This window comes from Cynocephalus volans, chromosome 7 (genome assembly GCF_027409185.1).
Source record: "Cynocephalus volans isolate mCynVol1 chromosome 7, mCynVol1.pri, whole genome shotgun sequence".
NCBI classification, from domain to species: Eukaryota; Metazoa; Chordata; class Mammalia; order Dermoptera; family Cynocephalidae; genus Cynocephalus; species Cynocephalus volans.
In genome coordinates, this window is record NC_084466.1 from 100,113,263 (window position 1) to 100,129,498 (window position 16,236).

The following is a 16,236-nucleotide window of genomic DNA, read 5'->3' on the forward strand; positions in this document are numbered from 1 at the left end:
GGTGTTCTTAATCATTTCGTGGAAACGTCAACTCTAAGTGACGGCCAAACCCGCGAGCCTGGAGAAGAACCAGAATCCAGTCGGGTCCGGTCGTTCATTCTTGCGTGCACTCAACAAACATCCCCTGAGCACTCACTGTGTCATACGTGAGAATCAGAACACACGAGCCTTGTCCTCAAGAAGCTTTTTAGACCGGTGAGAGAGAGACAAGTGTCCACTGTTTTGAAGGCGCAGAGGAGAAGCACCAAAACCGGCCTTGGGGCCAATAGAAGGGGTACCCAAACCACGTAGACCTCTTAGAAATTAACAAGGGCTCTTAGTCATGCATAATTTGCACAATATACTACAAGCAGTTGAAGAAAAATAGCCGTAGAATGATCAATGACAGTATTGTTCAGCTTTTTCTGAAGAACTAGCGATCCAAAAAATTGGGAGACAATTTATCACAGTAGTTTTAAAAAATGGGTTAGAATCACATCTGGCAGATTTGAAACTCTGCCTCTGCTACTCTTTGAGCTATGATTTTAGACACGTTGCTTAATCTGAACCCGAGTTTCTCATGCATGAAATGGCGATAACAGAATCTACTTCATCAGTTAAGATAGTGGATGAAAAGGGTTTGGCAGTGCCTGACACATAGAGCACAATAAACTAATACTATTAGAACTCACAAGTGTGTCACAAGTATTTGGAAAGACAATTCAAAATAATACATTTTATGACAAAGAAAAATGCTGGAACAGTTTTATTTCTATATTTCATGAATTAAATTTTACTGCACATTTTCTAATCTGAGAGTTTTTAAGGGAAAATTTTGTTTCACGTCATCTATCATTTGATATTTCACAGTCTCAATTTTTTAAACAATTTGTGTAAATGTGTAAAAATGCTTTTAACTTATACTCTGATATCCTTGAGCCAGGAGCCTTGATTTATTCATCTCTGTGTCCTCAAAATTTCAGATGGTGCCTGGCACATAGCAGTCTGTCACTAAATATTTATTGACCATTAACATAGCAATGGTGGTGGAGAACCCCTGGAAATAAATTTTAGCTATATGCCCAGGCAGGAAACTGCTTCAGTCATCCTGGTATTAGGTGTGCAAGACGGGAAAGCAAGCATGAATGCAACCAATCAGTTGACCAACAAAATGCTTAGAGTCTCAGATTTAAGCATTATACCCAGGATTTGGAGTACATAAGTGAAGGCCCAATCTCTGCCTCAAGGAACCTGCACACTGGTCGATAAACCACAAAACTACATGATATTGTTGTACAAGATACTGCTATAGGACATGTATATTACCAACAGATGTTCAACAAGAGAGTAAGCCCAGAACACTGCTAACTGCAAAATTGCCAAATCTTATAATGTATACAAGTTCCTTTGTAATATACCTGCACGTAGGCACAAACCCAAAATTGCAAGAGGAAACATGCAAAAGGCCCTTTTTGGCCAAAGATGGCCAAACTATTATATTGAATCTAGTCATCAGCATAAAATTCAGTAACAAGTGAAAGAAGTCACATGTATTTGATAGAAAATGTGAAGTTCTGCTTGAATAGCAATACTGCCAGACCAGTTTTCTCTGATCTAGATGATGTAATGTTTTCTTAAAATTAAGGGGAGAATTTCTATTTTTAAAAGTTATGTATACAGTCATGCACACACACTTCGAATTCAAAAGTCTGCACAACAAAATGTTAAGCAGTAGTTATCTCTGAGTGATGTGATTATGGGTGGTTTTTATTTTCTTCCATTTTCTCTCTTCAGATTTTCAACAGTGGACATGTATTACTAATAAGAAAAAAAAAGGAATATGTTTTTAAAAAACTACTGTTAAGCTCTACTCCCAAAATATACAAAAAAAAAAAAAAAAAAAGCATTGTGAGGCTTTCAGACATTCACACCCAAATGTGAAACCATTATTCAGACTTCTAATGCTGAAGAGAACAGATATTATTGTTTACATATTCAAAAATCAAACATCAGGGTAACTGATTCAAGTTCAAATAGGTGTTACATGACACTAGAGCACAGAGTACCAAACAGGAGGCCAAAAGCCAAAAAGTAAAGCCATGAAGGTGCTGAGTTCTAAAAGGAAGGAGCAGAGTAAAGCTGAGTGCAGCCCGAGGCTGCATATTGGAGAGAATGGAGAGAAATTTGCCCTGCCCCCTCCTTGGAAAAGATGGAAAGCTATTCATTAATTTTGTTAGGACCCTTGCTAATAGAAAAGGTGAACTTTACCAGGTAGACCCCTTAAATCCATCCACGTTGTTAGCATTTACCTACATGCTTAATCTTTTTCAATTTTCACTGAAACCCTTCAATTGTTCAAAACAAGGCCTACAAGGCCCTCCAAAATATAACTTGTCTTGTTCTCACCCGTGCTTTCTTCACAGTGAAGATCCCAACAAGAGCTACTAATAGTTCCCCAGACTTAGATCATGTTTTTTATAGCTATTCTGTGCTTTTGCCTGGATGCTCATTCCCACCTCCCTATTACTTTTACCTGACTTACTTCATGTTCAGTCATCATGTCTAAAAGATTTCTCAGAACCCCCACTACCATTCTTGGGCCGGGTGCCCTTGTTTCAGAGCTCACAAATCAATGCACTTATTCACTGCCATGGACCTAGGTTTATGTGTTTATTGATTTCACTAGATTTTGAGTTCCTGAGTGCAGAGAGTGGGTACTCCTTATTGACCCAAAACATTGCTTGGGACATTGCAGTCACACAACATGTCCTGACTGAATGTTGTAGTACTCATGCAACTTAGTAGGAATGGAGCCCTTATTCCACCTTGGATATAAATCTAGACCTCAAATGCAGAGCCAACTGAGATTTCTCCCCCAATCATGTCTGGGACACAGTTCCCCATAATCAAAACTTCCCCCTTCCTCAATCCAAGCAATGAGAATCCTTCCCCTCTTCTTTGTCTTAACTGAAATTTGACTCTTCCTGAAAAATACACCCCTTGCAGCTTTCACACAGATATTGTTCATTTCTTCACATTCCAAGTACCCAGGTGGGTATCAGTGTCCTCTTTTCCTCAAACCCATTTCCAAACCATTTCTCCTTCATGTTCATGTAAAAGCCCATGTCCCTTTGGAGATATATGGTAATATCACCAAACATCTCTCCTCGTCCAGGTAATTGACCAACCTCCACCATTCATAGATACTTTGGAGCCTGGCTTAGTCTTCATTCTTTGAGACTTAATTGTCCATGAAGATTATCTATGTACCTAGTGCTTTGCAGCTTCTTCACCTGTGGAACTGAAATGACCTTTACCCCCAAAAGACCTACTACCATAGCCTGCCCACTTATCTTCTCCCCAATTGCTCCATTCTTGAAATTTCAAATTCAGATAGCCCTCACAACCTTCAGTCCCTTGCCCCCTCTACTTTCTCCCTGTTATCAACCCTATCTCCACTTCAATTCCTAGACAGTCTAGACTCCGTGGACCATTACTCCAATCACTTTTGCTAAAGTCCTCAACATCTTTACTCTGTCATCCTTTCAATTCACTCACAAAGCAAAACCCCAGTCGCAGGTCAATCAGCTACCTCCCATCTCCATTCCTACAACAGAATGCTAAGTGTTGCTCTAGGAAATCACTCAATCATTCTCGTAACTACTAAATTTCAGTCTCCAATGTTTTAACACCTGCAAACTTGCCTGAATGACAGTCTTCTGACAAAACGTTAGATGTGCTTCTCCCATCTAAGGTTAAACTCTACAGCTGTGACTGGGAAAAAAATCTCCAGTTGTGTGCTTGATTCCATCCCTGTGGGTCTTCAGAGATCTTGCTTCATCACATATACCTTCTCCTGAATCTTCACATTGCCCTCCCTCCTTTCTGGCTTCTTCCCATTAGTATTTCAGTACACTCAAATATTCCCCATCCCACTCCCCCACCACACACACAAAATCCTCACCACAATCTCATGTCCTTTCTTTTCCTCCAGCTTTAGCTTATTTCCTATTTACAGCCAAATTTCTGAGATGTTCATGTTTATTGTCCCTATATTATCTCCCATTCCCTGCTGATCCCACTGCTAAATGGCTTCTACTTTCAAAACTCCATTAATATGGTTGCTCCCTATGTCAAAAGTTTCCTTTTTGCCAATCCCAATGGCCAGTTCAGGTTTGTCTCCTGGTTCCTTTGAAAGCCTCATATTCCTGGGCTTTCTGCCCTCTTCTCATCATCCCTTCTCACTGGGATCCCCTTTCTTCTACTATGTATTTAAGTACATTGGTGCCTCTGGCTTCCTTCCTCTGTCCTCTTTTTCTTACCACACTTTCCTGAATAATCTCATCTACTACATTGACTACAGTTGCCACTTTTTATTTTTCCCAAGTCTGTATCTCTAGAACAAAGCTCTCTCCTGAGATTCAGACCTATAAATCCAGCTGTCTACTCTTACATATCTCATGGACTACTCAAAATATATCTAATCCTGAACTAATCATACCCACTCCCTCTCTATATAACTTTTCTTGCTCTTCCTCCTAGTTCCATGTTTGTCAGTGTCCACTGCCACTATTTAGCACAGTAGTTAAGAGTGCTGGTTCAAAAGCTAGACTTTCTAGGTTCAAAAGTTCACTCTCTTGCATATTATCCCGCTGTGTGATTTTGGACCTTGTGAGTACCTCGGTTCTCATCACTCACAATATGTTACTTACCATTAGTTCGGATCAGTAACATCTCACCTTGGATTATTCTTACAGCCTTTTAAGAGTTTGGCCCCAGTCTGGCCCTTCTCCAATCCAGTCTCCTCAGTGTAGCCAGCAGTCTTTCTAAAATGCAAACCTAATCATGTTATTCCTTACTTTAAACCCATTCATGTTTTCTCACTGTCTTCAGGAAAAGGTTTAAACTCTTTAGCAATGCACATAAGGTCTTTAAAATCTGGTGCCTGTTAAATACTAAATCCTGCTCTTATTCCTGTCCTCCGCCTATCACTTGCAAACCAGAACTAACTGTATATCCTCTGACTTATCATGCTATTCTTTGCCTCTGGGTTTCTGCAAATGCTGTCATCTCTGCCTGCAAGCCCTCTTCTTCTAAACTTCTCTTCTCACCATACACATACATGTGGCTAGATCAATTGATACTTCTGGCTTTACTTCTCTGTTGGTTATCACTTCTAAAAAGCCTTTCTGACGCCTAAAATTGGTGAGATGCACCCCAACCAGGTCCATAGCAGCCCATACCTACTTCTGTCTTAGCCTTTATTTGTTAATCTCAATCATAATTGCTTGATTGTCAGTTAGGCTTTAAGTTCCTTGGAGATAGTGACTATACCTTGTTCGCAACTATATTCCCCAGTGGTCTGCATAGTGATGGATATTCAATAAATATCTGTTGAATAAATTTGTGCACTGTTTACACACCCTTTTAATTAACTATATCTAGAATTTAAAATGCTACACCTATCATGTCACCAGTTTACAAGCCATTTAACATAGAAGGGATTTCTTATTTTTTCTATCACACAACTTATGGAAGAAACGATCTGAATACAAATACACCAAATTTTGTAAAATGCAAGTAACCTGCAGTAAGATTGACTGTCAAGTTTTAGAAGAAATTTTAAAAGATAACATTGAGAAAATTCTTAACACATAGTGAAAAGAGACAATAAAAGGAGGTGTTTTTATTCAAAGGTATAACTGGATAAGTAGATTTGTTTACAACCATTCTTGTGAAATGCTTTTTAAAAAAATACAACCAACTTCTTTGCAAATAGCAGACACATACCTCAACTATGATTACCTAATTTTTGGTGGATAATGTACATGATTAGGCAGAAATAGGCAAGCTCACACTCGTAGATAAACTATCAAATACTCAGTCAAAACTCCGTTTGTGGCCCCCACTTCTTGATCGATTTCTATTCCCACTTCGTCTTCTACCATCTTGTCTACTTCCTGACCGACTCCCCTGTCGACTCTGTCTACCTGACCGGCCACTGGATCGACCACCTGACCGGCCTGACCGGCCTAATCGGCCACTTGACCAGCCACTCCGTTGTCTGGATTTAGAAGACGATGTGTTTCCATCATAATATTCTTCAATTTCAGGTAATTTGGCCGGCACTGAGAGTATCCAGTCTGAATCATGCCATTCTGCCTGTTAGGGGAATTTACAAGATTAATATAAATGCAAAATAGAATGCATAATCAAGCACGTGAGTATAGGGCACTCATCTTGTATCCATTACCTGCTAGCTAAAGGATATCTATCCATTAAATTCAAAGTGTCTGGAACAACAATGAAAACCAGAAAATAACTAAAAAAACACGTTCAAAGCTCATTCACTAGAGTTCCTAAATTATAGTCTTAGGAGAAACTCTCAGGTCCATTTCGAGACTCTAAATTCATACTCAGTGTATACATTCTAAAAGAGAGCACTATCTGGTTTCTTGGCACAAAGGAGATAGGCAACTAATAAGTCCTGCATTGTTTGCAGTAGGTAAACTAACAGAAGCAAGAAGTAAAAGAGCTGATGATGGAGATTAAAAACCTGTCAGCACTAGCCAGGGACTAAAAAATACAGCCATTGGAAACAACTTGGTACTGCAGTAAACAATTCAAGATATATAAATCAGCAGCTCATAAGAGCATCACTGTGTTATATCTTGCTACATTAACTGTTGTTCATTGTGATTATAAGTTGCCAAGGAAAGTTAATATCAAGACACCCTGTTAGTCAGGATGGGAAGAGACAAACACCTATACACACCACTGGTGGACTTGGCAATATATGACCAAAGTCTTAAAAACACACAAACATTTTGGCCAAGCAGTCACCTTTAAAAATTCATCTTAAAGAGATAAACATGGCAATGAATAATGAATTAGCTATACTAATGTTCAGGGCAGTCCTATTTACTAATAGGAAATTTTTTTTTATTGAAATGTATACATATTTGTGAGAATATTTGTTCTCTCTTCTAGCCATTTGATAACATGCAGTTAAATTACTGTTAATTACAGATGCCTATCTCAATTTATTTTTAATGCATCCTTGGCATTTGGCCATATGGGTGGCCAACTTTCTTAACCAATGTCCTATTTTCTGAAATTTAGATTATTTCCAGTAATTTACTATTCCGTAATAAGTTGAACTTTCAGGAGAGAGCAGAACTGTGGTTACTAGAGGTGGAAAAGGGGCAGGTTGGTTAATGGACACAAAACAGTTAGGAGAAATAAGTTATATGGGTATATAGTCAAGACAAGTAACTGTACAGTTGGCACAGAAATGTGTCCTCAATATACTGAATTTTCTGAAAGACTTTCAAGAGAGAATCACATCCTTGTTTCAAAATATGTATATAAATACACACGGGGATGGAATAAACAAATTCTTCACTGTAGGAATCTAGTGGACAACCTCTTTCTTCAACAGATAAAACAGAAGGAAATTTTTTAAAGAGAGAGAAAGGAGGGAAAACCTGTAGACTAAAAGAGACTTAAGAACATAAAATTACGATGTACGAACCTAATGGACCCTATATTAAAAAATATTTAGGAAACAATAGGGGAAATTTAAATACAAAATTGGATGATATTAAGGAATTATTTTATGGGTGGGGTTAATTACGGTATTAATGATTATTTTTTAAAAGTCCTTAATATTTAAGTATATGGAAATATTTATGGCTGAAATAACAGAATGCCTAGAATTCGTATCAAAAGAACACAGGAGTGGGGAATTGGACAGAAGTAGAGATGAAACAAAACTGACCCTAAATTAGTAATTGTCGAAGCTGGGAGATGTATATGTGGGGATTCATTATGCAATTCTATCATGTTTTTATATGTTTGAAATTATTTATAATAAATTTTTAATTATAAGACTGGATATTTTATATTAAAGAATTCTTAATTAATTTAGGCATGGTAATGATATTGTGACTACATTTTTAAAAAGTTCCCATATATATATAGATAAATATTTTTTAAGCCACTCAAATTTAGCAGTAGGGGGTTGTATACCAACTTAAGTGACACTAATGTTAAAAAGTTCTGATAACCCACCACCATCAGACGAGCCTTAAAAGTCCCTGTATTTTAGGGAAATATACCCAACTATTTAACAAATAAAAATGTTCCCCCCTCCCCCAACAGATACAATTTTTAAAATACCTGTAACCTTTCTGACTCAGCTGTAGGAACATCAAAGCAAACACCCTAAAAGCAAAATAAAAATAGTTTTGATTAGATGATATGAGTTGATTTTTTACTAATAAACTAATGCTTGCTGATAATATTAGTTTAAAAAAAGGATTAGATGTGTCCCACGATTGCTTAGAGGATCAAAATAGATGATATATAACAATGCATGACACAGAGAGACAATGTATTCTCTAATCTGAAAAGTAACTAAACAATATCTAATCAGAATCTACTACTATTAACAAGAATCTAGAGCGTTCTTTAAGAAGTTTCTGTAGATAGTATAGTGTTGTTCCATGTCTCTTGTAAAGTGATCCTTCTAATAAATTCCTTTAAAAATTTGGTGCCAGATGGCTAATTAGCTCACTTGGGACAGCATGTTGCTGGTATCACCAAGTTCAAGGATTCAGATTCCCATATCAGCCAACCGCTAAAAAGACTTTAAAAATCAAAAAATAAAAATTTAGTGCCAGAAAATTTCTCTTCTGAAGAACTGCAATGTTTATCAGATAATGAGGCTGATATAACTCAAAATGTTTCTTTTTTGGCATTGGTTGCCCATAAGTTAAAAGTTAGTTTAATACTCAAGTATAGCAATTAGTTTGGCCTATGGATCTTGTTATCATTTCCCTCCTCTCTATATTTTTTCTAATACTTGCCTCAAATCTTTTTTGAAGGTAATACTAAACTTTGAGAGAGAAGTTTATTTCCAATAAACAATCTAGTTAATAAATTCTAGGCTAGAATGAACCTATGTGGAAAGTTAGATGAATAAATATTAACATCTTTTCTCAAAACCATTAAAAGAAATCAGAGTCCCTAAGATTACTGAGTTTTAACTTTATTATATAAATGTATTAAAATACTTTTTCATATCATTATCTTCATTAACAACCAAGAGCAGGTCACTTAAAAACCAATATTGCATATTGTATGTTATCTAAATTACAGAGCTGTTTATCTGCTGCAATCGTAAGTTGCCTAGTCTTTGAGAGGAAACACACATAACCACAAATTAAATGTATAAAAGAGCAGAAACAGATAACTTGGGTATTACTAATAGACAGTCAAACTAAGCAGAATGACTTACAGCTCTGAAGGAATGAGTTATTTACATAACACCCCAAATCGATAACTGGAAACAAACTAACACAGAGAAAACAATATTATTCATCCCATTAGGCTTCAAAAAAAGAAGGAACAAAATTTGCTAGTCTTTATAAACATTGGTGGTAGTTGATTAAAAAAAGATTTTTATTGTCTAGAAAAGCTTACCATATTTCCTTTTAGGAGGCACATTCTGGTAATTTGGGATACAGCATTACTACTCAGCTTTCTGTTAAGTTCTTTCCAAGCACAGCTGACATCCTGTATTTCTTCCAGGCTTTCCAGAGTCATGGTCACAAACCCCTTAAGGAATAAAAGTCACACTATGTTTGGGAAAAAAATCAATCAGCAGTAAAATGAAGTTAGAATTCTACAACCCTTCATGACTTAACTGTGCATTTCTTATAAGCCAATACTATAATGTGGCTGCAAAAATTTAAAAAGACTTCTTCAAAACTAGAGTAATCCACCCTTATCCTTAGGGGATACATTCCAAGACCCCCCAGTGGATGCCTGAAATGAAGAATAGTACCAAACCCTATATATACTATGGTTTTTTCTATATATACCTACTTATGATAACATTTAACTAAGCACTTATCACATGCTGTGGCTGTAACTTTCATAGTTTTAGGTGTGACAGCAAAACTAGCACGAACTGTTTTCCTTCACAATTTCACAGACAGAAAATTCATTCTTACTGTAGATCTTAGAAACCTCAGCATACTTTTTTCTTTCCTTACTAACATAAGAATTTCACCTTTTCACTTAAAGGAAGCACTTTCTGGCTTCTCTTTGGCATATCCAAATTGCCAGCATCACTTCTATTGCACTTTGTGGCCATTATTAAGTAAAATAAGGGTTACTTGAATACAAGCACTGTGATAGGACCACAGTCGATCTGATAACCAAGATAGCTACTATGTAACTAATGGGTGGGTAGTGAATACAGCCTGGCTACACTGGACAAAGGGATGATTCACGTCCCGGGTGGGATGGAGCTGAGTGGTGAGATTTCATCACGCTACTCAGAATGGCACACAATTTAAAATTTATGAATTGTTTATTTCTGGAATTTTCAATGTGATATTTTCAAACTGAGATTGATCACAGGTAACAAACATGGAAGACAAAACTGCAGATAATGGGGGAGACTACTATATTTTAATAGAAGACTAAATAGATCACTGAAAGTACCATTCTTATATGCATTGCTATAAAGACTATATTTGATTCTAAACATCATGCTTTAAAAGAGAATTAAACAAACCAGAGCATGAGAAAGATAAAAGATAGTGAAGAATTAAGGAAATGTTACAGGAGTCAAAGTTAACTTGGAGTGGAAAAACTTATAAAAGGACATAAACTTCTTTAAACTTTTTAAATACTATTACATAAGCAAAAATTACTTGTTCTGTAAAACTTCACTGGACAGAAGGACCAACATGAAGATATAGATAGGCATTCATCTAACAAATATTTACTGAGTGCCCCCTATTCATGTGCCAGAGACTGTACTAGGTGCTAGAGATTCAACAGTAAATAGCCTTACCAGCTGGCCAGCCACCAAAGACAAAACAAAATAAACAGAAAACAGTAAATAGTCCTTTCTCTCATGGAAGTTACATTCCGGCGGTGGGGTGGTAGTAAACAGTAAACAAATATATAGAATATTAGACAGTAATAAGCATCATGAAGGAAAATAAAGCAGGGCTAGGGAGTAGAGAGTAGAGGGAGGAGTAACCTATTTTAGAGTGAGTGATCCGAGTGATCAGGAAAGACCTCTCTGATATGGTGATATCTGAGCAAAGACCAGAATGAAGGAGGAACCCACATGGTTACTAGAGGAGAAGAACATTCATGACAATGAAAGTAAATGCAAAGGCCTTGTGCAGGAATAGGTTCATGTTTGAGGGAGAGCAAATAGGTTAAGGTGGCTGAAACAAGAAGGGAAGAGTGTAAGAAGCGAGATCAAAGAGGTAGCAAGAGGAAGACCCTGTAGGACATTCGTGATAAAGACTTTGGATTTTGGTTTAACCTATAAAAGAAATTTCAAATCACTAATACCCTGTTTCTAAGATATTTATCAGAGATTAGAAGGTCCATCTGCCAAAGTAGGATTCTTTTACTGGATAAGAGTTGGGACTAAATGATCTCTTAGCACTAAAAATCTATCTTAATATTTTCTTAAAGAGTGTGGTTTAGGGGGCTGGCCAGTTAGCTCAATCAGTACAGCATGGGGCTGATAACATCAGTGTCAAGGGTTTGGATATCCCCATATCAGCCAGCTGCCAAAAAACAAACAAAAACAGAAGAAAAGAAAAAGTGTGATTTAAATATTGTCTTGAGACAATCTGGTGGGTTATTAAGGATATCTGCTCAGTGCTAAAGTATCACCCTACAATTACTAATTACAGAGTAAAACATACCTTTACAATGGGAATATATGGCAGTATCCATCTTTAAAAAAAATGATCAAACTAAGCATTACTAGTAATGGAACAATCTGACAAGTACACAATATTACCTATAAGTGGTCTTGCCAAAAACATTTAACCTGAGTATAAAATCAAGCTTTGTCATTACTTCCAGTTTCCAGAAAAGACTGGATAAAGGCAAAAGTTAAATAATGCATGAAGAAAAAAAATTCAGGCAAATCCAGAAGGTGAGATATTCTACCAAACAACTGACCAAGACTCTTCACAAAGTCAATGTCATGAAAAATAAAAAAGGTAGAAAACAGATCCAGACTAAAAGAGACTAAAGAGGTATAGCAAATAAATGTAACATATGAACATTAACTGGGTCCTATTTTTTAAAAAGATACATACACACATGTATGTTTATGTATATATATGGAGAAATAGAGTTGAATGCAGTAAATTACTTCCAGAAAAATGACATTTGGCTAAACTATTAACATCTGCCAGGTAAAACCATCAGAATCCCTAGCTGCACTCATCTGTGCTACATCAAATAAATCACATGCAAGTTAATCTGCCCTGTCCCTTTTGTTCCCTCCTCCCACCACAGTGATAGGCTGCCCAAAATTAATCTAGCCTGTCATTCAAAAATCCTGCCAGCAGGCTCTTATAGATGTCCCCAGGACCAGACTCTCTCCAAAACATCAGAGAGCTCTCTTACTGATAGATCCCCTCACCCAGGGACTCCCCACATTTATACCCAAGTAATAAATATTTGAACTATTGCAACCAATGGCCCTAATGTGATATGTTTTGACATATGACACCGACATGGCAGTGAGCCAGGTCAGATGGTGTGACACACACACACACACACACACACACACACACAAAAAAACACACACAAAAACACACACACACACGCAGTCCTTACTTTGCATGCTAATATGTTAGCTGTACAGAATCTGTTTACTTTGCACGGTTCCATGGCAACTTATAAAATGAAGAATAGGTTCTGGTATGCAAGTTTCAGTTAACACAATACTGTGCAAAGTGAGTATTTCCTGTATTTCTCTCCAGATACATAAACAGAGACACAGACATTTTTTGGATAATGAGGAAAATCTGAATATGGACTAGATATCAGATGATGATACGGAACTACTGTTAATTTTCATAGATGAGATTATGGTATTGTGATTATGTGGTAGACTATCCTTATTCTTAGAGGATGCATGTTGAAATATTTAGGGATGATAGCATAATGTTTCAACTTTCAAATGGCTTAGCAAAAAAAAGTATAAACATATAAAGCAAATGTTGCATGATATTAAGAGATGTCAAATCTAGGTGGATGGTATATGGTTATCACACTATTCTATTTTTCTGTAGGTTTGAAAATTTGGAAGAAGTGGCTGTCAAAAAAGTTTTGAGGGGTTGAGGAAAATGAGGAGACCAATTTCTAATAGACCAAAACATTTTTTTTCTGCACAGAAAGCACAATATATATTAAAGGAATTAAACACAGTACTCAGTAATCCACTATACAATATCTGCTGTGGTTCAATTTTAACCATCCCCAAACCACATACAATTTTTTCACAGATTTTTTACCTTATCAGAGGTTATCAAAGATCGTGGCTCAAAGCTCGATGCACCAGAAATGTGAGCTAATGCTGCAGCCAATGCATCCACTGCCCCTTTCTCTTCTATCAGTCTCTGAGCTGATGGTCGGAAAAAATCAACAGCAGCATAAGAAACAGAAGCCAGAGACCTATGGTTTAAAAATAGTAAATTTTCTTGGTCAAGACACAGGGAAAAAAATGAAAGATAAGAGAATAAATGGGAAAAGAAAAAGTAACATTTTTGTATTTTAATATAACTAAATGTCTGCTGGTAAAACTGGTGATTAAAATTTTCTGATATTTGAACTAGGAGAGCTTAAAGATGAATAGCCTAATACAAAAGAAAAACTTATTCAGCAAGGTCAGAAAGCATACCTGATGGCATCCATGCTTTTAGATTTAACTAAATCCATTGTAGAAGGAACACCTACACGTTTAAAAGTAATTCCCTGAAAATGAAAGAATTACATTAAAGAAAAATGGAAGTCTTTACAATTAATTCCTAAATTAATATAGTTTTCTGAATTTCCATTTCATGGATTTAAAGATTTTCAAGATCTGCTTAAAGATTAAAAGTTCTGCTTTTGCTAACAGATCATCAATTACAAATTCCAGAAAGAGAAAAAGTGTTCTGAATTGCTCCTTAGTTATAATCATGGAATTTCACTTGCAAAACAAAGCTGATTCAAAAAAAAGGAAAAAGATGTTGTTTAAATCTATCAACATTTTTTTTTCTTTATTAGCCCATCTCATTTTACAAAGCATGAAACAGCATATAAAAGCAGACATTATAAAAATGAGAAAAAAATGGGAAATACCATAAAAAATCCAGACCACAGAAAATGTATAATTTCTTACACAAACTGGCTATTGTACCATTACTCAGTATAATCTTAACTATTACACCAAGACAATGTCACAGTCACCTATTTACAATGCTGGACTGAAATCACAATGCACTTCTGATTTTAGTATCAAGGGAGAAATTCAAGGGAAAAATGAGAAAAGTCAGCTCTTCTGTCTTCATAATAAAAGCTGTATTAAAACAAAGTCTTGCAGCTAATATAAATTTAGTTCTCCACATGTTTCACCATCCAAATGCAGCTTAAACTGAGAAAGGTTATGAAGATCTATTTGTGAGAACGAATATTTAAAAAGCTCTTAGAAGGGCACCATTTAGATAATAAGCCTGAAATAATTTAACTCTACTTACTGCTTTTTGTTCCACATATCTTAGTTGACCTCTTTCTCTTGGTTGATAAAAACACACACAAATTCCTGTCCGGCCAGCTCTACCTGTGCGTCCAGAGCGATGGATATAAGACTCAACATCCTAAAAATACAAGAGGTAATACTTTTCAAAAATCTGGCAAGTTCTGCAGTTATTCCAGCATTCAAATAATAATGCTAATAATAATAATAGTTTTATTTCAATAGTTTTATTTCACTGTTGCTCTTTTCAACATGCCAAATAGTTTATGTGCTTGAATTTTGGGGTAAAGGGGATATGATTTAAAACCTTTTTATCCACCTCATTCAAGGGTTCTTTTTTTTTTTTTTTTTTGAGCTGGTACGGGGATCCAATCCCTTTACCTTGGTATTATAATACAAAGCTCTAACCAACTGAGCTAACCAGCCAGCTCCCAGAGTTCTTTATATGGCAACCTTTTATAATTCCCTTGCATAATTTTGTTGTTTCATGCTTCGAATCCAAACAATAGAGTCTGGCTGGTTGGCTAACAAAAAATGGCTAAGAGCAAGAACAGATGACATATTTTTCACATCCCAAGCAATACCTTATAAATAAAATGCAACTTATAAAATTGCTCTTATTTACCCCAAATCAAATCCCATTTCCTACCTGTGGAGGAGAACTTTGAATCACCAGGTCAACCTCAGGAATGTCCAAACCACGGGCAGCCACATTAGTTGCCACCAAAACTTTAAAACTACCTTCTCTGAAGCCTTTCAGTGTAATTTCTCTTTGTGACTGTGCAATGTCCCCATGTAAACACTGGGCATTCTATATGAAAAAAGGGGGAAAATTAAGTGTACAGCTCATCCTTGCAACTGATGGAACCCTAACACCATCTAGTCTGTGCTCTTTTTGTACTGTTTTTTAATCTTGTTTTCTTATAATTATAACAATGTACATTTATTGTTTTGAAAAGAAATCAAACATTACAGAAAATATTTAACATAAAATGTAAAAGCTTCCCTAATACCAGCCTCTTAGAAACAATTCACTGCTGACATTTTGGTGAATATTGTCAGATTTTTTAAAAATCTGACACACACATTCACTCTCACATACATACACTAGCAAATACTATAGTTTTATGAATTTATTTCTAAAAATGGGATCATACTATATACGTACTGTTTTGTAACCCACTTTATAAATTTAGTATATCTTAGCCATTTTTCCACATCAATAGATGTAATTCTACTTAATTTTTAAAAACTATACGATCTCTTCATATAGATGCAGTATCATTTATTTTAGCAATATCCTACAGATGAACATTTGGGTTATATCTAAATTTTCTCCTTTAAAAACAATGCTGCAATGAAACCACCTTGTACTTATATCTCTGGATGCCTAAGTATATGTATTTTTCAGTTGGATACATATCTAGAAGCTGAATTTCTGGGTCAAAAATTATGAACATTTAACATTTTATTTTATTTTAATATTGTGTGTGTGTGTGAACATTTAACATTTTATTTGTGTGTGTGTGTGTGTGTGTGTGTGTCTGTGTCTGTCTGTGTCTGTTTGTGTGTCTGTGTCTGTCTAGCTGGTACAGGGATCCAAAACCATGACCTTGGTGTTATAAGGCTGCATTCTCAACAACTGAGCTAACCGGCCAGCCCAACATTTAACACTTTAA

General features: G+C 36.0%; 1 protein-coding gene across 1 annotated transcript in view; it reads right to left on the reverse strand.

Annotated features, from left to right (window-relative positions):
• Positions 1-5,637: 5,637 nt before the first annotated feature.
• The window catches only part of DDX50 (DExD-box helicase 50), a 31,217-nt gene continuing 20,618 nt past the window's right edge, over positions 5,638-16,236 (reverse strand). Inside the window, exons 9-15 of the mRNA XM_063101702.1 lie at positions 15,207-15,368; positions 14,559-14,678; positions 13,721-13,794; positions 13,335-13,494; positions 9,466-9,600; positions 8,161-8,205; positions 5,638-6,141 (exon numbers count right to left, since the gene is read on the reverse strand). Of these exons, the coding sequence (XP_062957772.1) occupies positions 5,860-6,141; positions 8,161-8,205; positions 9,466-9,600; positions 13,335-13,494; positions 13,721-13,794; positions 14,559-14,678; positions 15,207-15,368 (978 nt within the window). The 3' untranslated portion in view covers positions 5,638-5,859. The remainder of the gene's footprint in view (positions 6,142-8,160; positions 8,206-9,465; positions 9,601-13,334; positions 13,495-13,720; positions 13,795-14,558; positions 14,679-15,206; positions 15,369-16,236) is intronic.